The sequence below is a fragment of the Rhopilema esculentum genome, chromosome 5 (genome assembly GCF_057945365.1).
Source record: "Rhopilema esculentum isolate cy_ngs chromosome 5, ASM5794536v1, whole genome shotgun sequence".
Taxonomy (NCBI): Eukaryota; Metazoa; Cnidaria; class Scyphozoa; order Rhizostomeae; family Rhizostomatidae; genus Rhopilema; species Rhopilema esculentum.
The window spans coordinates 1,738,799-1,764,664 of NC_142819.1; the positions used below are offsets into that span (position 1 = coordinate 1,738,799).

At 36.8% G+C, this 25,866-nt stretch overlaps 3 protein-coding genes across 6 annotated transcripts in view; 2 read left to right on the forward strand and 1 right to left on the reverse strand.

The window, feature by feature from the left end:
- The window catches only part of LOC135689348 (uncharacterized), a 61,357-nt gene that overhangs the window by 16,254 nt on the left and 19,237 nt on the right, over window positions 1-25,866 (reverse strand). For all 3 annotated transcript variants that reach the window (XM_065206525.2, XM_065206524.2, XM_065206529.2), the window contains 18 exons: window positions 24,545-24,643; window positions 24,056-24,136; window positions 16,224-16,322; window positions 15,757-15,855; window positions 15,102-15,200; window positions 14,233-14,331; window positions 10,050-10,148; window positions 9,239-9,337; window positions 8,670-8,768; window positions 7,977-8,075; window positions 6,939-7,037; window positions 4,917-5,015; window positions 4,500-4,598; window positions 3,629-3,727; window positions 2,225-2,323; window positions 1,856-1,954; window positions 1,347-1,445; window positions 580-678 (listed from right to left, as the gene is read on the reverse strand). In XM_065206525.2, the coding sequence (XP_065062597.2) occupies window positions 580-678; window positions 1,347-1,445; window positions 1,856-1,954; window positions 2,225-2,323; window positions 3,629-3,727; window positions 4,500-4,598; window positions 4,917-5,015; window positions 6,939-7,037; window positions 7,977-8,075; window positions 8,670-8,768; window positions 9,239-9,337; window positions 10,050-10,148; window positions 14,233-14,331; window positions 15,102-15,200; window positions 15,757-15,855; window positions 16,224-16,322; window positions 24,056-24,136; window positions 24,545-24,643 (1,764 nt within the window). The remainder of the gene's footprint in view (window positions 1-579; window positions 679-1,346; window positions 1,446-1,855; window positions 1,955-2,224; window positions 2,324-3,628; window positions 3,728-4,499; window positions 4,599-4,916; window positions 5,016-6,938; window positions 7,038-7,976; window positions 8,076-8,669; window positions 8,769-9,238; window positions 9,338-10,049; window positions 10,149-14,232; window positions 14,332-15,101; window positions 15,201-15,756; window positions 15,856-16,223; window positions 16,323-24,055; window positions 24,137-24,544; window positions 24,644-25,866) is intronic.
- Window positions 17,722-24,347, forward strand: LOC135689349 (uncharacterized). 2 transcript variants are annotated; one of them, XM_065206532.2, is made up of 2 exons: window positions 17,722-17,793; window positions 22,043-24,347. In XM_065206532.2, exon 2 carries the CDS (start codon window positions 22,043-22,045, stop codon window positions 23,351-23,353), a length of 1,311 nt encoding a protein of 436 aa, XP_065062604.2. In that variant the 5' UTR covers window positions 17,722-17,793; the 3' UTR covers window positions 23,354-24,347. The 2 variants fall into 2 exon arrangements, with proteins under 2 accessions (XP_065062604.2, XP_088964670.1); XM_089108544.1 differs by lacking the exon at window positions 17,722-17,793 and adding an exon at window positions 21,095-21,484.
- On the forward strand, window positions 17,786-20,244 carry LOC135689350 (uncharacterized). The gene has a single exon (XM_065206534.2). It carries the CDS (start codon window positions 17,816-17,818, stop codon window positions 18,677-18,679), a length of 864 nt encoding a protein of 287 aa, XP_065062606.1. The 5' UTR covers window positions 17,786-17,815; the 3' UTR covers window positions 18,680-20,244.

Consider the following 25,866-nt stretch of genomic DNA (forward strand, 5'->3'; position numbering starts at 1 on the left):
CCAAGAAAATACCATTTTAACCAAGAGCTTTGACCTACACGTTCACCACGGTTTGTACGACAACTACCCATATTGAACTTTTAATCAATTTCTTCAAATATTTTCCCTTATCTTGCTGATTATTGAAATACCTCCTATAATTTATCAAAGTTTGCCTGCCAGTAATACCGAGCATATTTTTAGAAAAGTTAAGTTTCTAAAAGTTCCAAAAAGTTCCACATATCTACCAAACCTTGAACCCCATATCTCTATTCTACAACCCCTTCCAATCGATTTAACCTTGGCAAGCTACTTAGCCCCAAAATATTTAGTCTTACTAGTACTTGTGCTTACTAATACTTAGTAGTACTTGGCCACTTAGTCTCTAAAGACAGACCTAGATGCCTTAAATGCAATGGACTGATTTGCTGAAATCAATTTCTAATTCAGGCTGGCAAAAATTTTCACAATTAACTCAAATTTCACTACAGAATACAAGAAAAAAATTGCTCAAAAATCGTTTTCCAAAAGAACGAGATCTGTTTACAAATTTTTTGCGAGAATCAACTACTATTCATGAGAAATGAAGTAAAATTTTACCGGCGTTTGTGCGTTGATAGGAGCGGCATATTTGACGAGTTTCTTTGCTACGCGTAATTGGTTGTATCTTGCAGCTAAATGAAGGGGAGTTAGGCCATTCTGCAAAATATATTTCGCAATTAGAAGTTGCGTAAATACAAAACCAAATATCAAGTCATGAGATATTAACACACTTCTCAAAAAGCTCTATATGAACTGTATACAAGACCTAGCTTGAAGACTTAGACTCTAGAACAACAAAAGGCAGAGTCATACAAAGTACTTCAATTCTTGGGATAACTATCGAAAATTTTTAATTCTTAAGACATTGCTTATAAGCTCTAATAACGCGAGTAAAATTTTAGAGCATAGAACGAGAGAGCAGCATTTTCTATAGACTGCAACATGAAATAGAGACATGTTCCAAAACTGGTATCTTAAAGAGTACAGCATTTCAGTATGCATCTTTGGTAGATCGAAGATGCAGCTTTATATGTTAAAACATGATCGACTCAATTATCTTTTATAAAAAACTCCTATGTGAAAATAAAAATCACAAAATTTCAAATGTCAAAATTTCACAGGACAAAATGACAGTGTACTCTGGTCTGCTTAATCAATTCCATTTTGGAAATCGTTTCTAGCTCACATAACAATAGCCCCATCTGATAAACTATGCAATTAGGACCTAACTAAAATGGTATAAAATTACGAGTTAGAGCCAAGGAACTTAGCATCATAACATTACGGAATGTTTTTGACACCAGGAAAAGCAGTTGAGGACGCACCCTTGTTTGGATGCCAGGGGAGGCGCCGTTTTCTAAAAGGGCATCAGCGATCATGAAGCATCCCTCCTTCGCAGCAAGATGCAATGCACTTATCCCAGTCTGCAAAATACAGCACATGCGCATAGAATAAAGGAGAGATACGGTGTATTTCACTTCTGAAATTATGCCTACGATTGTATTTTCATATGAACAATACAATCACATGCAATGGCGTATCTATAAAATTGCAACTTGACATGTTTTAGAAATGCTGTTATGATGTGGAAGGAATGAAATGGAAAGGTTAAATTGTGCAAAATTATAAATGAGATATTTTCATAAACGTTTCAATAGTAGCAAGAATTGAAGAACAAAATCTAGAGAGCTGGATGTTTTTGAAGTGATGAAGCCCTAATTGATTTGAAACGTTAAGTTGAAAACACAGCAATCTTGTCAAGTCAAAAACGAATAAAGATATAAACAATGTTTCAAACTCAGTTTTGAAGTGTATAATGAATAAGGAAGCTTACTTTGGTAGTTGTATCAGCATCAACGCCCTTTGAGAGCAAATGATGGGCTAAGTCGAGGGCATTGTTCTTCGATACGATGTGCAACGGGGTAAATCCATTCTGTGAAAGAAAGGTTTCAGACGCAATGAATCTCTAACAATAATTTTTCAATCAAATTTCTACATCGAGCGACAAAAACTTGACTTGGCTGGATCCTAATCTAGCAATAATATGCTAAATTATTACATCTGAATACCAGAGATGGGGCAGACGATGTAAAGTTTTTATTTGTCGGGGTACAAACAAAAGGAAAATGATAATATGAAAACAGATAGGGTTAAAATATATACCAATACAGCGTTGGGTTTTAAAATTAATTGAATATCATACCTTTGCAGTTGCTTGAAGATCAGCCTGGTTATCCATTAAGAAAACAGAAACTTCCACATGACGATAATGGCATCCGAAATGAAGTGGTCGCAAGTTATTCTAAAAGAAACTTCAATAGTTAAAAAAAATCACAAGCAATTATGAAGGTGTTTTCCTGTAGCATCTTCTAGAATCTTTCCCTACGACCCTTTTCGAAAATCTTTTCTTAGGGATTTTCTCTCAAAATTTTCCGAGTATTATTCTTTCTATATAACAGTTTTGGTAGGCTCTGTTGTTAGGTTTAATTATCTTCTTTTTTAAAACCCAGGATAAGGTGCAGGCGTATGAAAGGTCTGCTGAGATTTCACTTGCTTTTAGTATTAAGTTGGCAAGAACCTGAACGGTCTTTTCCACATTGTTATATCTTTTGATGAAGACTAAATCTCAGCGGTTTTCAATGCATTCAAAAGAGACCATATATATCCTACAAATATGTTATAACGTTGTGTATAAATACAAAATATATAAAAATGTGGTTCAAAACACCCCCAAATTAAGCCCATCGAGCAGTATAAGTCACTGCATCAGACAATAGCAGGCCATAAAGGTAAGATAGGGAAATTGTTAGCAGACTTGATCTAAACTTTGAGCTTTTGTCCAAGGGGCCCTTCAGGAAGTGACCTATTAATATATCTACTCAAAAGGCTGGCGTTTTACAGATAGGAAAGTTCGTAAGAGGGGCAAAAAATTTACATTTTCTGACAAAAATCTGATAAGCATTTAAAGTTTTCATGAATCAGAACTACGTTAGAAAATGAGAATGAAATAAAGCAGAATATAAAGTTTTATCATTTATTCCAAGAAAAGTGTCAAAAATCACACTTCTTGAAGATTTATCTGGTTTGCTTAGCTAATAAATATTTCTAAGTACCGTTCCTTATTGAAAAAGAATGCAAATCTGATTAAGAACAACAGAAATTCAGCTTTCAAATCTTTTCTTTCAAGATGTAATACTTAGATGAAAAATGATAACAAATTGTATTTCCAACAAGATCAAAAATTTTCCGACAATATATCAGATTATATTTACAGGGGGGTTTCTTGCCCCCTTTGACCCCTCTCTATTTACGACATTGAAATTGTACGTATATTACTGTAGCTAGATTGCTGTCTAGCATTGTATTTCAACAGTAACTTGGTATAAATAGAAAAGACTCGCTTTTCATCGAGTCGTGCCATTTTCACATATACTTGCCAAGTATTTTTTCAAATCGAGAATTTCACGCAACCTTTCTCCAGTCAATAACTTTGATCTTGTAAAATTAATGCAAATCCCACAAACTCAATTGATTTTGTAGAAATTCTCCCAATACCCCTGCAATCATCATAAAAATATTTGGAATTACTTCAAAAATTGGAGCAAACCTTAGCTTCTGCATTTACATCCGCCTTCTTGTCAACCAACATTTTTACAATATCAAGATGGCCTCTTCGGGTTGCCTCGTGCAATGGAGTGCACTTTTGCTGCAGAAAAGGTACATATGTCAAAATTTCAACTCCAAAACAAATTAAAGAATATATTGAACCACTTTCCACATAGAGCTGAAGGAAATTGAATCTGAAGAAACAGATCTAAAGAGAATGAAAAACAGGGTTTAGCCTAATCTTTTGAAAAGTGCTTCATCTCCAAACGTAAATACAAAGAAAGCAGATTTTGATATAATCGTACATGCTGAGAAAAATCTTTGGTCAAATTATCATTGTCTTTATATAGTTCTGTTATAATTCAGCCGAATTTTCAGATTTTTTTATGTTGAGCCTATCTGTCATCGAGACGTATCCTGTACTTCGTTAGGGAATCTCAAAATAGCAACGAGTATACTACCCTAGGTATCAGGGCCACATAATTCGAGCGCGGAAATAGAAGACAGGAGCGGGAATCGGAGGAGCGTCTCTCTGATCGATGGTAGAATAGGAAAACCCACACAAAACATTTATGATCTACTAATAGCTAGAAAGAAAAACAAAATCAGGTATGGCAATTAGCAAATAGACAAGAATCCTCTTAAGCTGATTTTAAAATTCAGTTAACTTTGTGCGGTTGCTCACTCTAATTATGCAAATGTTACTAAAAGTAACAAGGCATGAGTTCTACCTGCAAGGGATGTAAAGAGTGTAGTTATCCAAAAGGCAAGAACTTACGAGTTGAAGAAAAATTCCAAGAAATTCGCTATCATCCTAAAACTCAATCTGCTTCCTTGCTGTCAAAAATCAATAAACAGAAGTAAAGTCTTACCTTATTTCGCGAATCGATCTTTGCACCATGCTCCAACAGGCATTCTACAATAGCCTCGCAGCCAAATCTTGCAGCGATGTGCAATGAAGTGGACTCATCCTACAATGGTTAACAAAACTGATAGGAGAAAAGGAAGATAAACTGAGAGAAAATGTGAGCATGTGACGTGACGTAGGAAGGACTCGAACCTGCGACCAACGACAGCATCGGAAATTTAGAACATATAATTTGAAATTCTTCACAAAACCTTAACGAAACAGGAAAAACCTTCTTAGGACCATTGAAAAAATTGGCCTTCGAGGTTTTGTCAACATTTTAGGATCAAATACATATAACAAAGACTTCAATTTTTTTCCATTATTTTCATCGATGTATAATCGTTAAATTATTGTGACTGATGCATCAATTGTAACTAACCTTATTTGTGGCATCAGGATCAGCACCATGTGCCAAAAGAAGCGAAGCAATTTCTTGAGATCCTTGTCGAGATGCAATCAACAAAGGGGTTTCGCCAGTCTACAAGGTAACGAACTGAGACTAGAGAAAATATGATCAAATACATTTACGGTGATGAGATAAAAAGTACAGTCCATGAGGTCTTCAAGGTATATCAAGAGGCTTAAAATTCGCGAGCAATTGATTCTAAATTACTTTTAGTTGTCAAAGATTTGACAATAATTTGTCATTCGAAACAGTGGCGGCCTGGCCTTTTTCGCCTTGAGGGGCCAGCAGCAAAATGGCGCCCTTCATAACTAAAATTATTTTCCTTCTTGAACCTTGTATGTCAAGGTTAGACTGACACCCACGTGAGCACAGGGTCCCAAATAAAACAATTTTTTACAGGGGTGTCAGGACAAGTTGAACCGACTCACGTACGAAATCGACTGTCTCTCCGAAGCAAATCCAAGCAGATAAACTTGATAAATATGTGTCAAGAGCACGTTGTTTAGGGAAATTCCAAGAGTTATCCCTACGATGTGGTAAAATGATGGTTTTGTTCTCTTTGTAACTGTTGCGTTCATTTGATACCTTGGAGGGGAAATTAGGCCCAACCCAACTTTCTTGTCAAAATCAATGTATGGCCCTTGAAAAAGAAACCTGAAGTACATCAGCGATGGCAGAACCACTAAGGGGCAAGGGGGCAGGCTAGACATACTCCATGAGTCTCTTTTTCGCTACTGCCTCACTTGACGGACGCTAAAATCAGAATCTATCTATTGTAACGTCAGTCAAGTGAGGCAGTAGCGAAACAGAGGCTCTTGGAGTAAGTCTAGGGGCAGGCTCGAGAAAAAGGGCATTTGAAAGATAATTCTCAGCTTCTAATAATTCCTTCGTATCTGTCATTTCATTTCGATCTTCTGCAGGTATCTTGAACCTTGGCTATCTTTTGGCATATAGAAATTTTCAATCAAGTTTTGAAAATGTAGTCATGAATTAGGCACTACAACCAGAATTAAATATAAATCTATCTGATTATTAGAAATGGCCGGTTTCAAGGGCCTTGCCCATCCTATCAGAAGGCAATAGGGGCAAGGATAACAGACGGACCAATCTAGGATGAAGCAACCGAATTGTCTATTAATCAGGTCTGTGAAGGCCAGCAGAGCCAAAGCAGCTCATTGAAATTCAAAATTTTCTCTAAAAAGGGGTGGGGCATGAGTTCTGACACCCTAAACACAGAATGTTTTCGAAGTATGTCTGTCTGCCCCATGAGTGCTGTGCCCTCCACACAAAAGAATTTAACAGTAAGTTTCCTGACACTCCTCTAAAAAATTGATTAATTTTTGTGCCCATGCGAACAGTACTGAAGGGGCACAAAGACGTGCCCTGAAGTGAGATTGTTCTAGGGTGTATGAGGGCATGCACCACAAGAAAGTGTTGAATTTTAAGGCATCTTCTTTGTCTCTGTTGACCTCCTAGAGACCAAAAAACCAGACGAGTCGGTCGTATCAAACTTTTTTTGAGTTTTCGGCGCCCTATACAAGCTTTGGTGCCCCTATAAAAAACAGCTGGGGGGGGGGGGCTGGCTGTGATGAGAAGGAAATGATGACGCCACACTACTTTATTTTTTAGAAGATTTTAATTTTGACCACATTAGCAAAACGAGCACAGCCTAAAGTCATGCAATAAGTATCACTTCTTCGGAACGGCATTGTAGTTCTGTTAGAATGCCACATGGTCCGGAAAATTTTGTTTTTTAGGGGAAATTTCTGTCAGCTTTATGAGCACAAGGGCCACGTTTTGCTTTTTCCTTGCTCGACTAAAAGATATTTCGATCAGCCACCACTTTAGTGGTACTTCAGGGATAACAGAAGCATCTTGCATGTGCATAAATGATATCTTGAAAGCCACTGAGATTTGGGGTTTGATAAAGCTCCGGTGATGTGAATTTTACAGGGATTTCAACACGGTTAAGCGAGAAGTAAGGGCCTAGCCTACCTTTGACCTTGGATCCACCGCAGCCTCGTTTCGCAGGAGTAGCCGCGCAACATTGATTTGTTTGGTCCGACAGGCGATATGAAGGCTGGTTTCCTCTCGCTGTAGAAATTAAGATCGACAATTGAAATAATCGAGTCACGCTTCAATTTAAATATTTAACTGATAATTGAAAATGCTGATCACAAATAAGTCTCGTTACAATAAGGTAACGAATATTTTGCAAACCAAAGTAACAACACTTAATCGTTATGACCTTGCAGTTGGCTTTTCTATTATGGCGAAGCAGAGATTATCACAGTACTCTCAAGAAGGGGCGGATCCAGACGGGCGCAATAGAAGCAATCCTATTTATCAGATTTTTGAGTTTATGGATATGTTTCAGCGCTAGTTCCGGCGACCCCGCAGGAGCACTGGGTTTTCGTACTCTGGTTCTATCCAACCTCACAATAGCAGTAGTGGGTTCATACACAGACCGTCTTTAAACAAATACAGGCCAAAAAGCGATTTGCAAATCAGATCTAAAAAACTGTGCTCAGAAAGATCACCATCTTGTACATTCAAACCTATCTCATCTGACCTTGTGTAAGCCATTGAAAACAGTTTTTAGCTCGAAGGACCATTATATCAAAAGAACCATTAGCCAATTAAATATCAATGGGAGGCAGAACGAAATGCAAACTTATAAAGCAATGTATCTTAATGTTGCTAAAAACGCAGATAGCATTGATTTCGATGTCACTTGAATCTCAAACTGGCTTGGCTCGTCACAATGCAAATCAGCATGGTGTTTTGCGGGAGTGTTTTTAATTAGCTTTGTTACAATTCCTGCATTAGCAAGTTTATGACCGCTTGTATTAGCAAGGTTTCTCGTATCAACTTTATTTACTACATTGTTCATGTGATATTTTGTGTATCTGTTTTCTGTAAAATCCAACAAACAAATACAAGAAAAGACTCAATAAATTATTACTATGAATTATCAGGATTAGGCAGTGGAAAAATTGGTCTTTAAAAAGCAACTTTCTCAATGTCACTTACTATGGTTCTTTCTTCAATAAGAGTTCCGTTCTGAATCAGAATCAATACAATATTCACCATACCAAAGTAAGCAGCCAGATGGAGAGCTGTCTGTCCATGCTGGGAAATACAAGCGTACGATGAGACAAAATATTGTTAAGGCACTGTAGTGATATTGCCAAAACATATATGATTTCTAGCCTTGGAACTCTCAGCAAAACTTGATGTGGTGGCAGGGAACCGTAGCTTAACAAAAAATCGAAGAATTTTGGTTTCTACCATAAAAATTTTCATGTTTTCCATACTTCAGACTTTCCCCACCAAATGGAAGATGACTGATCCAAAGAATAAAAGATATTCCTGGTAAGATATGTCTATCAGCTAATTTAGAGGCACATTATCAAGGAATCACTTTATTCTAGACTAGGCCATGATTTACAATCAATGTTTCAAAACAGTAATGTGCTTCATCTTCAGAAACATATACTAGATCTTCAGTTTTGTTGTTAGGTTCATAAAATGAAGTTTTGAAAATTGCTAGGCAAAGTTCATAAGGTAAAGTGGTGTGTTCAAAAGTAAAAAAGGACATCGATAAAAAAGAGCAATGTTCAGAAGATTAGAAGTCACTACTGACTCCACGTCCTGCTTGCTAAGATAGATGCAACAATAAACTACAAAGGTGCTTTCGTTAAGGAGAGGTATTCATTCTCTTACCATATTTTTTAGATGAACGTTTGCGCCATAGCGAATGAGTAACTGCACGATGTCGTCCCGGTTCTTCTTACATGCAACGTGAAGTGCCGTATAGCCATTCTGTTTGGAAAGGCAATGCATACAGCAATTATAAAAAAGCATTCGACCTCTGTACATAGGTATTCGATGGTGAGAATAACATTTGAATCTTTAAATTACACATGTTTTGAACGAATTTTTTATCAAAGGTTAACTGTCAGCCGAAATGAGTATATCTAAAAATCCACAAAAAAATCCTTAATGACGTTTTCTAAATTTTATCACGTTGTTTCAAAAGTTCTACAAAATGCATTAAATTGCATAAAAAACATAAAATGAGAATTCGGTCAAGGGCGAATGTTTTTTTAAAAAGGTATTAATATATCATGTTTCTAGTGATGTCCTCTATGAAAGATATGTTCTTTTTGAAAATAGCTTCGCATGTTGCGTTAACACATGCCTCAACATATTGACTTAATTCGACTGATTAACTCAACGAAGAGACAGAAAAATGCCTGATTCTCGAGAATCATGGATTTTAATAGCCTTACCCTTGCTTTCCTGTCCACATCTGCCCCTCGATCAAGAAGCAGCTGGGTAATATTCGAATTCCCATAATGCGCTGCCACATGAAGCGGGCTAACACCCTCCTTACGAAAAAAGTCACGCATCTTATTAAGACATCATATCAATTGACGACGAGTCAAGGATTAAAAGAAGCGGTTTTGAAACTTGCAAAGACAGGCTTGAAAGAAAGCTTAAAATGCTCGTTATGCATTAAATATTCAATTTGCACGTGTTTTAAGTACTTTAGACACCGAATATAAATGGAGCCTCTCAGATGAAAAAAGTGCAAACGCTGTAACATGGTCATGAAAAGAAACCCATTTTTCTAAAGAAGATACAAGAACTCTAGCACTCCGAGATAAAGTTTATATATGTAAATAAAATATCTTGATACTTAATCTCGAAACTTGATATTTGATAGTTGATACTTAAGAAGTCTTTTATATTTGATAGTTTCAAAATCCACCAACAACCGGCAAAATCATAAATTATACAGGAAGTTTTATCTGACGCTTCTCCAAGTAAAAAAATTGTGTAAAGACAAAAACTTGAACAAAAAATTGTATCTAAATGTATATAAAAATAACTAGAGAGGAACAATTTAGCATTTAATTGGCTCACAATCATTCCCCACTTAGGTCCAAAACTTTCTCACCAATCGGTCTCCACTTAACCTTCCCAAGGTTGGTTTTTGTCCAACTTCTAACACTCTGAGGAGTGTCGTACACAATAGCTAGAGACGGGATTTATAATGAAAACAATAAAAAAAGATGTGCATTCCTAAGTTGAACTAACCGTGGTTGGTGAGTCAATGTGGCATCCGTGGCCGAGAAGAAGATTTGCACAGTTGACGTGGTTACCTTGGGCCGCCATGTGAAGAGCAGTAAGGCCATGCTGCAATATTCAAGTGATATTTTTAGACGTAAAAAACGGGATCACGCGGATAGGGACATACGAATCGCTTAGAGTTATAGCATTTCATGTACCATTTGGGTTGCCTCTCTGGAACCAAAGGAAAATCGCTGCTTAAATTCTCTAGTCATAGTTAACTACTTAAAATTTATGTTGGTTCAACCCATTAACAAATGATGAATCATACAAAAATACCCCCCGCAAACGAAAGGAATACTACTGGGCACTTCACAGAGAAAAAAATTACATATCTGGTCATTTACTAGCGAAACAACGATAGTACCCAAAAAATTTAACTATAAAAACGAGGGGCAAATCACTCTTGAAATTGGCGTACGAGATTAATAATCACTAGTGATTAATTTGTGATTAAATCAATTTTGTGTGTGATTAATTTGATCTTTATTGATTAAAATGATTAATTTTTGATCAATTTATGATTAATTTGTGATTATTTAGAAATTGAATCATAGATTCAAAAGTGCTCTCAAAAATTTCATGCGCAAAAAACGTCGATTGAACGCATGACGGGAAACTAATTCATAAGCTGAATTAAACAAAAATACTTCATAAATTAAATGCCAACCTATCGTGCCAGTTTAGCAATGATTTTGAAACATACTTGTTGAAATTGAAAAAGAAAAATAAGAAGTTCAGCACAGGGGCGGATCCGGAAAGATATGCAAAAGAAAAAAGGTGCAAAAGTTTAATAACATTGACAACTATAAACAGAGTTATCTTTTCTGAACAGCAGCATAAGCAAAATATTAAATCAATGTTATAGGTTTTCTTCTTCATGGATGTAGGGGTGACAATAGCCTGAAGTGAAAAACAGTGAACAGTTGTTGAACATCTTATGAAAGACATTAAGGCAAATGCACGTTTTCTGTTGTGTTGGCAATCTACTTTCGTCATAAGAATTTGAATATACATCAAGAAAGCTATCTTTCCTGAACTAGCATTAGCAACATAGATGCCCAATAGTCTGTAATGAAAAAACAGTGAACAGTTGTTCAACGCCTTGTAAAAGACGTTAAGGCAAATGCATGTGCTCTGTTGCGTGGGCCGTCTACTTTCGTCATAAGAATTTGAAAATACATCAAGAAAGCTATCTTTCCTGAACTGTAGCATTAGCAAAATGAATGCAAATAGTCTTGAATGAAAAACAGTGAACAGTTGTTCAACGCCTTGTAAAAGACGTTAAGGCAAATTCATGTGCTCTGTTCTGTGGGCCGTCTACTTTCGTCATAAGAATTTGAATATACATCAAGAAAGCTATCTTTCCTGAACTGTAGCATTAGCAAAATGGATGGAAATGGCCTTGGATGAAAAACGGTGAACAGTTGTTGAACATCTTATGAAAGACATTAAGGCAAATGCACGTTTTCTGTTGTGTTGGCAATCTACTTTCGTCATAAGAATTTGAATATACATCAAGAAAGCTATCTTTCCTGAACTGTAGCATTAGCAAAATGGATGGAAATGGCCTTGGATGAAAAACAGTGAACAGTTGTTGAACATCTTATGAAAGACATTAAGGCAAATGCACGTTTTCTGTTGTGTTGGCAATCTACTTTCGTCATAAGAATTTGAATATACATCAAGAAAGCTATCTTTCCTGAACTGTAGCATTAGCAAAATGGATGGAAATGGCCTTGGATGAAAAACAGTGAACAGTTGTTGAACATCTTATGAAAGACATTAAGGCAAATGCACGTTTTCTGTTGTGTTGGCAATCTACTTTCGTCATAAGAATTTGAATATACATCAAGAAAGCTATCTTTCCTGAACTGTAGCATTAGCAACATAGATGCCCAATAGTCTGTAATGAAAAACAGTGAACAGTTGTTCAACGCCTTGTAAAAGACGTTAAGGCAAATTCATGTGCTCTGTTCTGTGGGCTGTTTACTTTCGTCATAAGAATTTGAATATACATCAAGAAAGCTATCTTTCCTGAACTAGCATTAGCAACATAGATGCCCAATAGTCTGTAATGAAAAACAGTGAACAGTTGTTCAACGCCTTGTAAAAGACGTTAAGGCAAATGCATGTGCTCTGTTGCGTGGGCCGTCTACTTTCGTCATAAGAATTTGAATATACATCAAGAAAGCTATCTTTCCTGAACTGTAGCACTAGCAACATGGATGGAAATGGCCTTGGATGAAAAACAGTGAACAGTTGTTGAACACCTTGTAAAAGACATTAAGGCAAATGCATGTGCTCTGTTGTGTGGGCCGTTTACTTTCGTCATAAGAATTTGAATATACATCAAGAAAGCTATCTTTCCTGAACTGTAGCATTAGCAAAATGGATGGAAATGGCCTTGGATGAAAAACAGTGAACAGTTGTTGAACACCTTGTAAAAGACATTAAGGCAAATGCATGTGCTCTGTTGTGTGGGCCGTTTACTTTCGTCATAAGAATTTGAATATACACCAAGAAAGCCATCTTTCCTGAACTGTAGCATTAGCAACATGGATGCAAATAGTTTGGAATGAAAAACAGTGAACAGTTGTTGAACACCTTGTAAAAGACATTCAGGTAACTGCATGTACTCTGTTCTCTGCCCATCGCAAGTAATAGCGCTATTGGAAAAGGAAACTGTCATTCCTGAAACTTTAACCGATAGAAGAAATTACAAGTTCCAAAAATATGGAACTCGATTACCAAACCTTATTTGGAAAAAATACAAGAATATGACATAAATCATTTCCCATAATTGTAACAGTTGTAACTGGAACTGCCGGAGCTTTGGATCCGCCTGTGCAGCAACTAACGAGAAATGAGTGAGAAATGACTGCTATCAGGCGTGGTTTTCGGTCAGATCAACTTCAGTAGCATTTGGGCAACAAAAACAGTAATGGTTGTTTCAGTGACCCCGGCATCATAATGAGGTCATAATTTTCGCTACATCGCAAGGTACCTAGAAAACTTTTTGTTGTTATGTTAATGTTCGCGAGCGTGTTTCCAGATTTTCGAATCTGTTCATGCAATGTTTGAAAAAGTGTGAAAGAGAAATTGCATTTTTCAGTAACATATGCGGATGGACGTGGAAAAAGATTCTAATATTTATTTTTAAGTAATTTTTATGATTAATGTTATATTCTGTGATTAATTTGATTTTTTTATCAATGTGATTATTTAGTGATTGAAATGTGATTTACTCGAGAGCGTACGTGATTCTAAGCAGCGATTTGCCCCTCGTATAAAAATATGGATAACGGAAAGAAATATCACATTTATTTAAGAAAGAAGAAGAAAATACATGTAAGTTATACTAAAGATGATAACATTCCCAAATCGATCTCTGATGAAATGGACTTAAAAATAAAAACAAACTGCGATAAAGCTAACAAAAGAAAAGCGAAAGGACATGTTTCAATCATATTTAGATTACAAATGCTGATCTAGTTGCACCCAATAACAGAACAGGATCGTTAAGTGTCCTGTTAGCTTGCTGTGTTTTGACCTTTTTTACTATCCCAACAGTTCCAATTTGTCGTTACTAAGCTTCGAATTTGGATCTCCCTGCCAGGGCCATATTTTCCCCGTGACCGTACGACCATTGGTCATAGGGAATTACAAGAAAATTATATTTGCTCTTACAAGAAATCGTATAGGCCATCACAAAGAATTCACCAGCAAATAATTGCCTAAAAACATCTTAAATTCTGTTTGCTAATAACATCTTAAATTCTGTTTTGTACCTATGTATCTTTTTCTTGTCTTAACAACACAATCTTCTTTGCATACATGGGAAATTTCAATATCACAAATTCCAAACTACTCTATCGCAGGAAATTTTCTTCGAACCTCTATGGTCACATGGGATCTATAAATAAATAACACCCTGCGACCTCAGCCTCTTCTCCTTCTTTCCCTCTGATGATGATTACTCTGGGAACCAGCTAATTGCAGCCATACATTTTTGTAGTCCCCATGTTGTATCTCATTTTAGATTAAAATGATAAATCACTTCATATCTAAGTACAATCACTGGGAGATAACAAATTTAGGAAGAAATATCTAATGCTGTATTAATGAAAGATATCGATAAGGCCCAAACCTTGGTTTTTGCATTTAAACAAGCGTTGTGGACAAGAAGCAATTCAACACAATGTTCGTGACCATCCCTTGCAGCACAATGGAGTGGAGTTAGGCCATCCTGCATTTAAAGAAAGCGCTAAGCGTTAGGAAACACTTTGGAACGAGAATACTGAATTGGAGAGAGGAGGGAAGGTTGACACATGAGTGAAAAAATTGGCAGAAGGAGAAGTTTCTTAGTTCACTTTTACAAGAGGCTATAAAATAGTCATGTTACTTGCTCAATTTTCCCACATTTAAGGTTTTTAAATTAAATTTTTACACATGCAATAAAATAGCAAGGACAAGACGAAATCTTAATTTATGCAGTCATTCAAGAAACACATCCTACTACTGAAATTCTAAGTGAATTCATTTCTGTCTCTTCTGGAGACATTTTTGAATATCTAGCCAAATATGCTAAGCAAAAAAAATCATGTGGAAAACATCTAAGATTCCCTGATGAAGGTATTTTTGCTAGTAGTTAAGGAAGAAATTTAAATATGGCTCTTTTGTTCTACTCTTTAACTACCCTGTTTAAAAATAAACTAAAAATTTGTTACATGTTAGCCCCGTCTTCAAAATCAGATCTCTCTGAAACAGAAACTGCTTGTTTTTTCAGAAGCCCATTAACAAAGCAGGAATAGCAAATTCATTCATTCATTGCTTTTATTTTCACTAAACGAAAAATCAAGACATTGTTTCATCCAAAAGCCCGACCAACATTGCTCGCTGGAAAGATTATTTCATAATGTTCCCCTACCGATGGGTATCGCTAGTCATTCTGTTTCTTTTGTGTGCATAACTATTAACAGCAAGAGCCTGATAATCAGAAAATCAATTAAAAAATACCTTAGTCAACACATCAAGTTTTGTTCCAGCCTCGATCAGCAACGACACAACCTCTGCTTGGCCGTGTTTCGAGGCTACGTGCAACGGTGTGATATTGTGCTAGAACAAAGTAAAGCATGTGAAACACTAAGGTCGCTTCAAACACCTGTGTGCTTACGTGTCTAATGTCAAAAGGAAAACAAAGATTATCGAGGAATCAAGTTATTATTATAAAAAATAACATTCTGAAATTGTAACAATACCTCTAGGATCATACTAATGAAACATTTTAGTCCAATAGACCGAGGAGTTTAAACTTCGAAAAATGACCAAAAGGAAAGCAGAAATCTACATCTAAATGTAAATCGAAAACTTTCGTTGGAGGAAGAATTGCGTGATTTATCAACGTCTTGTTTTGTCATTATCAGAATGAAAATTCCGATTTTTCTTCCATTCTCAAAATTTTGATTCCTGAAATCATTTAACAAGAAACTTTACTTGCAGCTCGAACCAAACATATTATTTTGGCTTTCCTATTCATAAGCACTCTTATTCATAAGCATTCTGGTGCTGCACATAAAAACGAGGTTGTTGGCCATTGTCCAAGCAAATAAAATCTCCAGTGCGGAGACGATGTTGTTGAAAGAATTTAGAATAAATGCAAAAAGGTGGCTACCTTAGCAGCTGCATCGACATTTGCCGATGACTCAATCAGCAGCAATGCCGTGTTTATGCTGCCATATTTGGCAGCGAGGTGAAGAGGAGTATAACCATTCTGAAAGTAAAGGGGAAGTCAAAATAAGTTCTTAAGAACCAGAGAGTTAATGAACAAATAATGCAGTCAGGCTTTTAGCAACACTCATCGAGCAATGACGACTCATCATAACAAATTTAATTCATCATGATTATCATAATTATCGTAAAAATGCATAATTTCAGAGATAATATAAAAGCCCGTGCTGGAAATTATCGAAAAACTAACATACTTTGAGAAACATTTTTTAAGGCATAGAATAAACAAAAAATGATCTAGAGATAGCAAACAAATACAAAAGATTTAAGTTAATTAGGGGAAATAGGTATCCCCATTATTCGGAAACCCCCATTATTCGGAAAAACAGACAGAAGTAATTTCATACTTACAGGGGCTGTGATGTTTGGATCATATCCATTTGTTAGAAGCAAAGCCGCGGCGTTGCACGCATCCTTCCTTGCTATGACATGCAAGGCTTTGAATCCTCTCTAGGAATAAGAAAATCACTCATTGTTATTTCAGCCGTATTAATGCGTCGATCATTCTCTCAAGCAAAAGTGATTTGTCTTCATCACTCCATCTATATGCTCCATAATAGAAAATGGGACATATTCGTCCAGTAATATCGGGGTAGATAGACAACAATTTTGCCATATCATGATCATGAAATCCCAAGGACAGTTCGAATTTGTTTTAATCTGCATTTCAATGACTGTTCCAATATACAGTTAAAAGAAAATTTCTTTCTATTGTGCTAAATTGTGTTTGCTGCATTGCATGTTATTGTATTGTTTCGTAATGTTTTATATCTTGTCATAATGTAGGATAAACCAAGCGAAGTGAGAGGGCTCTAGAAGAGCTATTCGGAGAGATTTTGGGGGGGGGGGGGTAGTGGTGGGGATAAGTCTGTAGATGTGTCTTGAGGTCTTCAACAAATTTTGAAGCATATTTGAAATATTTAAAGTAATATCAAGATACATCACTACCCACCCAGAGGTCTTCCCATCCCCAAAAACCCAGTACCAGCCAAACCAGGCCTTTCATTTAGGGCACAAACATGTGTGAAAATCGAAACATGGGAATGCGCTAAAGGAATATCGTTCACACTTGTGTAAGAAATCCAGTTATCCCTTCTTACATCTATTTGATGTTTTGCCCAAGGACCTCGAGGTCAAGGAGGGCCTCTTAAAGTAATGGATTCAATTTTAGAATTGAATTAAAAAAACGTAGCAAAAATATGCCTAAAAATAGTAAAACGTTTAATGTGATTGCAAGAAATTGGCTACAAGAAATGTTCTAAAAAGCATTATAAGCTAATCCAAAGGGCATGGTCCCAAAAAGGGGGCCTCGTCTTCCGCTTTGCCCCAGAGCCTCCGGAACCTCTCGATGGCTCTACATGTTGGGCAAACCTACACAGGTTCCTTTCCTGTAAACAAATTTTTAAAAAAACAATGGATACTTGGCCTAAGAGCCCCACCAGTGGTGGGGCAATACAATTGTTTTTATTATTGGTGTTGGGACGCTTTGGCATGCTGGGACCATTTGTTAAAAGTTATTTAATCAAATTGTTGTTTTTTAGATGTCAAAATGTACTTTTTTTAACTTTTTAGATGCGACCTGGGATAGCTGAGCCTACTAGAGAAAATCTTTTCAGGAGTTCGAGCTCCAAGCCCCCATTAAGCTGACATTTAGTTGATTTTTTTAATTGTTAATTTAAACATTTTGTTGTCAATCTTGCTATTCAAATTACTCTTTTCTGTCAATTTTACTCAGATTTGCGTACATTAAGCACTTTTCCAGATCGGTAATGACAAGTGACTAACTTAGGCGACCTGCGAAGGAGCTCGTGTCACAACACAGACATAGCGGTGTCATATGATAGGGTCGTAGCCATGTGACCATAACAAAGTCATATCGCATCTCAGAGAACTCGGAAGTTTGTCACTCCAACTGCCAAGGGTAAGACAGAAATGCAATTACAATGTATTTTTATTTCATTAGTTTGCTACTAGTCTCAGCACGGGGAGGTTTGCTAGCAACCTTTGCTTTGGAAGATGGATTTGACAAAAAAGTAAAAGCCACGGCCGTTTTAGGCCACTTTCCTCCTTACACAAGAAAAGATGTGATTTATTCGAACGATACATGTCTTCCAGCGGGCAACGAGAAATATAGAAGTTGTGCATGCACTGTTACGCGGACAAATGAAGTTATTAATTTAAATGGGATATTGAAAAACACTAACTGTACAGCTGTACCAGGGGGCTGCAAGGTCCCAAGATTTGTGGTTGAAGGAACAGACAAATGGGAATATGCTTACCATCCTTGTTTTCCTTTTAATATTTTCTTAAATGATAGTCACATACATGCTGGGGATCGAGCTTGTAAACAAGTGGCAGCTGCCCGTTATACGACAGAATCTGCTCATGTATGTGATAGTCTTGGTACACAAAGCAGTTTCCAATTTTCTACACAAAGCAAAAGCAACTATGTTGTGTCTAACTTGGGACTGAAGTTTACATCAGCAAAATTCTCAGCTTTCGTGTCGTTGGTTTGTAATTTGAGCGTGGCTGCCAATGAGTCACGTTTTGGTTTTCTTGGAATTGATAATCATCAACAGCCTACTTACTTCATGTCACTTGAGAGCAGTTGTTGCTGCCCTGGTGGGTGCAATGTGACGTTTACAATGAACCCTGAAAATGGAAAACCCTCAAAGGGATTTTGGGCCATAATCGGTATAGTTATAGGAATAGTGGTTGTTTTGATTATAACACTGATTGTAATAAAGGTGCGTGGCAAGAGAAGGAAAGACCCGGAAAGAGAAAGGCTAATTGAACCTGTAGCATGAGTGTTACTTGGTTTCCACCCAGACATCTTCAAGATCTTGACTCATTGCGTAAAGAAAGTTTGCAATTATTGAATCAAGGATATATTATAAACCAAAGCAAAGAAACCTTGATTCTCTTGAAACTGAGATACCAGAAATGATAAAAAATGTTATTAAATAAATATACCATTTGGTGTAAACAAAGAATGACCTCTATAGCTCTTTTCTATATAATTCTGGGCTTGTTTGTTAAATAGATATATTTTTATAAAATAGAATGATTTTTACAGTAGATATTTTCACGATTACTTTCAAGATAATAATTGTTTGTTTTGATTATTTGTGATTATATGAGTAAGGTAGACAAATAAGTTCATAAATAGTTAAAAGTCTCACAACACAAATGAGATTATGCTAACTTTCGAAAATCAAGTTGAAAAAATCAAGTGTCTCTTGAAAACACCCTCTGTTTCTAAAAGTCCTTTTGTTTTGTAAAAATCTGAAGGTCCTCTTTATCAGTGACACAGTTCTTGACTTCCACCCTTTACAATGTGATTGAAACAATTATGAATTACCATACTTTGGTGGGATACATTTTTTCTTTTTCTTGATGCCCTTGGTCCAGGCAGTGGCAGTGCTAGCCACTGATTTCTGAGGGGGCTGGAGGGGGGCTTAAGGGAGGGAAACAAATAACAAGTGTTTAGGTCACACCCTTTATACTGCCACAAAACGCCTTTTACCAAAAAGGAACACAGATTTTACATGATAGGAATGCCTATCATGTAACTTTCGACTATGAACTTTCGGTTACATAAATCATAGGATTACATCAGGAAAAGTATGTTGCCTAAATATTTCTCCTCTCCGAAAATTTTCTAATTGAATTAAGATAAAATACAAAATTGATCCTGTCCAATATTGGACATACCCCCCCCCCCCAGTACTTTTAAAGTATAACTGCATACAAATACAAGAAAACACAGCAGCATTAAAATCACTGTAGAGATTTTGAACTTTCTTAGTAAGATAAAAACTCAAACATTGAATAAGTAGGTAGCATTTATATATAAATAAAAAGCCCAAGAGAATATCAATCCAACAAGAATCCTATAGAAAATGAGGATTGTATAAACTATTGGCCTAGTTGTTTATGAAGCATATTTCACTTAGAGGCATGACATATGTCAAGCAGGTGGCATATAAAAGGTAGGGCCCCATTGTTGCTAAAGATGCATGTTTTCGCAGCAGTCAGTACAGTAGTGTAACAACAAGATAGGAAGCCAGGGCAAACCCCAGAGGCATTAAGGCCAAGAACTAACAAGATTCCAAAACAAGCAATGAACAGTTACCTTCTTCATAGGCATAAACACAAAACAAATACCTTTACTAATTTTCAGAAAGATTACAGATATTTTTGGAAAGAATCTAGTATTTATTAAAAATTTGGAGCTGTAGTGCCTCGGCAGAAAATTTGATGGAAACTTCTCTGCTCTTAGTAAGAGCTTTTTTGAAACTATGTAGACTTTTCAATTATTCTTTCCACGCAAGATTTTTTAGAATATTTATAACTTTAATGTTGTGCAAAATACCTCAGTTTTCTTTGCATGAAATCTTCGACTTCCGATTCAGATTAAGGACCAGAATCTTAGTGTAGACGCAAGTTTCAGGCGCTCGTGACATTGATTTTATAAGGGCAATTATAAAACGTTCCAAGGGATTTGAGCGTGATTAGCGACTGAGGGTAACGATTTTTGCTGTCATATCCTTTATAAATATCCAACTTTATATCGTCAAAAATCTACAATATAAGCAAAAATAATTTGAAAAGTCGAATAGGGACTAAAGAATTGCGGAAAGTCCTAATCTGCGCTTAACAAAACTTACAATGAAGTCTTGATTGATTTCAAAACGAGACCGTAGATTGAATTGGTATATTTTTGTAAGCTGATGAGCAATTTCGGGGATAAGTTTTCACGCAGTGGCGTACCCAAGGGGGGGAATAGGGGGGTCCGGACCCCCCTACTTTTCTAAAATATGATCCTCGAGATTTGTCCAAAAACGATGTAAAACTCATGGGGGGGGGGGGGTAGTTTACTGTATGCTTGTGTCAATAACAATTGTGAAATACTTTGCTATTTACCGTAGCTAACATTAATCAAATAATGGGGTTAAATTTTGCAAAAAGGGCGTTCCCCCGCATTTGCGAGTGTCTGAAGGGCGTGGTCCAACATATTTTCTGGGGGCTGCGCCCCAGACCCCCCACCGCTGCAGCCCTGGGTGCGCCACTGTTTTCACGGATCGGGGACTGAAACCAGTGTTGACTGTAACCTGGAATCGACTTTATCGGTATCAGATCTATCTATTTGAATGCCTATTTTCCCATAAATCCTTTCCTCACCTACATAACCTCTAAAATTTCAAATCAAATTTTTTTAGTGACGAACAATTCAACGGTCCATCACTGCAATCATTCGTCAAAAAGTAGCTGCACCTGGTCTTATATGACAGGTCCCAACCTCAACTTTGGTCTTGATCACGCGCTGCGAACAAATGTTGAAATCGCTTGGTCGCAATGAACAAATCCTAGTTTGCGCGAACAAGCAGGTTACAATGTAACAATAAAGTAGTACGAAACAAGCAAAGGCTGTTGCACAGCAACGGCCGTATGGATACGGGGAATTAGCGGTCAGTCAAAGCAACTGCAACAGATAGAATCATGATAGTAGTACACAGAGACAGACGTCATAAAAGGGCCTAGGCAAAACACTGCTGGTAGATTCCATAGTCACGAGTCTGTATGCAAGATGCAAAACACAATGTCACAAGGTATTTCAATTAATTTAAAACCAAAAAATCTACCGGCTGTGTTTTATCTTTTCTTTAATACCAACATATTATTGTTATAAATTCTATATGGGTATGCAGAAGAAATCGAAGATGAAACGAAGGCTTTCATATCTGACCTAGCCGGCTTTTCCCTTTTAAGGATAACTTCATTTAAGCCGAAATTTCGTGTACCTGCAGAATAGGAAGTTAAGATTCTCAAAATATACGGTTCATATGATCAACAGGATCGCATCAGTGTAGTTCACAATCAGTCTTTGTTGTGTTGGCATATTTAAGTTTTATAGCTATCGACTGTTTGTCAGCCAACTTGAAATAATTATTATGACGATTCTAAAGCCAAATTAACAAAGTTCTCTGTTCAAATTAATTAAGTCTTTGTCAAAGTACTGGTAAGCAGTACATGATTTGCAAAGACATAATCAGGATGGGAAAAAAGTGTTGAAAATATTTTCAATTGCTGCGAAGTAGTGACTGTTGTCGTAAAATTTTGAATTAAATTTTTGAATTATCTATCCCTCTCATTGCATTTACTTTTAGATGGCTTGGTCAGTTGCCATTAAAACCGCGAAACAAAAGGTTTTCAGCGACCAAATTACGCGGCTATTGTTTTCAAGCATTAGAGAAAACATGTCGAGTTGCCCTCATGCTAGAAATTTTCACTGGGTTCCAGTCCCAACAGCAAAAGCCAGTCATTTGCATGGACAGGAGCAAGATGCTTTCCAAAATCTAATGCTCGAGTTCACAGATCCACAGCCAGGCGGTGTGAAAGTAGGACAGGCTGCTAAAATCCTGGATAATGTTTGCTCACCAGAGAGACTAGTAGAAGGGATCAACAAGCTTACTTCTGGGCATTCATCTGTAGGAATACTTTTTGATAATTTCGATGGAGACGTCATCGGAAACTGGGGTAGAGAGGGTGCGGCTCAAGCATGGAAAGCGTACCTCAAGGGATTTGGCAATCTCTACTGCGACTCTCGAAACGAGTGTCGGATAGCCAAAGGACGGCTAAATGGGGAACGCATTGTTTTCGTTGGGATGCTCGATACAGATGACTTGCAACAAAAGGCATTGTTACTGGCCGCAGAAAAACGAGAAGTTGAGGCGAGCAAAAAGTTAAGCGCACTTGTAACGGAGCATTCTTTGAGGCTTACAAACCTCGTTAAAGAAATAAGTCGCACGTCGTTAGAATGTCTGTTTGTTCTTAGTGGTGGAGACAATGCGGTTTACGCATGCGCTAAAGCAGTTAAGGCTCAAGACAACGACGTCTTATTGTTACGACTTGACAGACATATGGACGAGCGCGACTTGTCACTCAGATCAGATCCACAAAAAGCGTCGACAGAACTACATCCCCACAGTGGTAACGGCGTAACACATGCGAAGTTGGAGCGGTTGATTAAGTATGACTTTCTCATCGGCTGTGATTATGAACATAACAATGATCAGTGCATTCGTAATTCACAAAGATTTAGCCAGACCTGTCTAACGTCTGTAATCACTATGGAGGAGATGCGCTTTGACCCAAAAAACTTTATCGATGGTGTTATCACGGAAATCAAGGAAATCATGAAAGAGAATAGTCACGTGGATGTTATTGTTAACATTGACTGCGATACGCTTAATGGCATTCCATCAAGCGCTGAGACATTTACAGGTGGACTGGATCCGATGTGGGGATGTTATCTCCTCAAAGTGCTTTCGCGGCTCCCTAGGCTGCCAAAAATCATTCGCATAGCAGAATTGCATTATTGTGGAGACGAACGGAGACAACGTATTGCTATCGATTTTGCTGCTGAAATTGTTAAGTCGGGCGTAAAAGCAATTCAAGAAATTATTCATTCTAAGTAGTTCGAATGAACCACTGTGCAGTGTCAATACGCTTGAACCATTGTATATAGCACATAGGTCTCACTCCCAACAAAAAGTACAGGGTATTTCGCTGAACATTTGCAAAAGAAAATTAAAGGGACCTTTTCATAAATTGAAACTCTTAACTTTGACAACAATTTTGCTTAGCTCGGTCAAGCAATAGCTCTTCGTATGAATTCAACAATTTTAGACACTTCACACTTCTAAATAATCGTCTTAAAAACATTGAGCCATGATAAATAGCCATCTTCTGCAGGAGTCATTTGCTTTAGGTATGCTCACTGTGGTTTCGTATGAATTTTGCACCCATTTTTTACAAACGTTGAAAGTTGGCCGTCTTAAAATCAATAAGAGGTAACTTCAAGAGACCAGTCTCAGGTCCAACAATAGTGATTCAGCATGAAAATCATTTGACTCAGCGTTCGCCAAGATCAACCTTTTCTTTTATCATCACTCGATGCCTTTAAAAAGAAAGTCTTTCAAGAAAAGTAAAAAGAGGTAGAAACAATTGCAAAATGCCTCTTGTAAAACTTGTCCCAAAGTTTTAACGTATTCCCATCTTTTTAGGTTCCGGAATCTAATCCTCAATGCTCTTTCGACTGCTTGCAGCGTTTTTCCCTACCCCATTTGTGTTTAATCGAACAAGAAACTTTTTGAGCGTGTAGAGGAATAACTTCTTACCTTTGAACCTTGCTCCATCAAGAAGGCTGTCATTTCTGAGTGTCGTTGTTGTATTGCAACATCAACTGGTTCAAAACCTCCCTAAAAAGTAATTGTTTTAAGTATATATGCTTTTGACCTAAAGAGAGCTAGGGTATATCTGTCAACCGACTGTATAGATATCTTAACAAAGAAGTAAATTCCCTAAGAAAGTTTTCTGATGCGGCTTTGCCACATAACATACAAATATGACAATGTGTGACATTCCTTTAAAAAAGAAATATTTTCGAACTTATTCAAGTCATTTGATGAATAACTCTGTTTTTGGTGTTATTGTTCTGTCTCTTATTTGTTGCTTTACATAATTACTGCCGATATAATTACTTTCTCTATTGCTGATATAATTAGTCGTTTGAATATCTAACACTTAACAGTTTCTTCAAGGGATGCAAGCTTATTACTACGAGGCATAGGCCTAATTTTAAGACCTGAAAGAGGCTTGATACGTACACTTGCTGCGAGGTGCGCGTCAGCACCATGAGCGAGGAGTTCCTTGGCAACATCAATGTGATTCTCTTGCGCAGCCATGTATAAAGGTGTCATTCCATTCTAAGATGAAGCGATTGACATTATAATATTTTAAAATACCAACAAATTACGTTATTCACAAGATTAATTTAAAAACCATATCTGCAACAACCGATAAAAATTTCAAAGATTCTCCAAGCTATTAAAAGCCATTATGAGCTCTTTCAAGAGAAGTTGATACAGAAATAGCAGTCGAATAAAAGGTGTTATATATAATTTCTAAATGAAAATAGACCACAGTCTTGCTTTCAAACAACCAAACAATGCTTCTCCCCCAATTATTCCCAAGATTTAACTCTACCGACTCTAATTTCTTAGCAGTCAGTAAAAAATACACGATTAAATGGTAGAAAGAATTTGTTTGTTTAGAATTATAAACAAGCTCCGTCTCCACATTTTATTAAAGGTATCATCGAGACCCTACTGTAAATAAATAACGTTACGAATTTAATAGGAGTAGCAAAAGTTATATTCTTTTTGCTATGCTTAACCGTGTCCTCTAGAAACATTCTAAAAGATTTTCTTATTCAAAGGGAAGATGCACTGATGTTTCACTGATACCATCCACCTTTTAAAAGGCTTGGAAAATTAATTTCCTTTGTAATGAGAAGATCAAATTGTTGAGATATTCAAATTGCGCATATTTACAAAAAACGATTATAGAGTTTTCAAAATACACAGTTCGTTGGCAGTGTCAGAACTCAGTCAAGAATGGATAATTGACAGTGATTGATATCCACCCATACGTCTAGCTATCAGAAAGAATTTAATTCGAAGTAAAGAAAAGTCCGAAATTGAACCAAGACATGGTATGGACAAGGCAGGATTATCTGAATGGCTTTCAGCCTGAGAACTATAATATTTTTCCAATTGAAAAGCCACGTACAACAGTATGCATGCTGCAAGCGCGACTCAATATTCTGAGATAATAAGAAATCAACAATACTTATTAATTTTTGCGTCAAAATCCTTTAAAACAACACAAATCATAACATGTTTTCACAAGGATGCTGACAAATTGCTAGATTCTAAATGTCAACAATAGGCTATTCGTTTCTTTTACAATTTGGGGAAGGGACAGGCTATGGCTACTCAGAACTTGAGTCTAAAATGCGGGTACATCCACGCCAAAACCCCCTTTAGCTGTACACATGTTTGACATCTCGGCATTTTCCTAAGCGGACAGTTGCCCTTGTTACTCCTGAGTGGGACATCAATGCCTGAAAAATTAAAATCAATGTTCC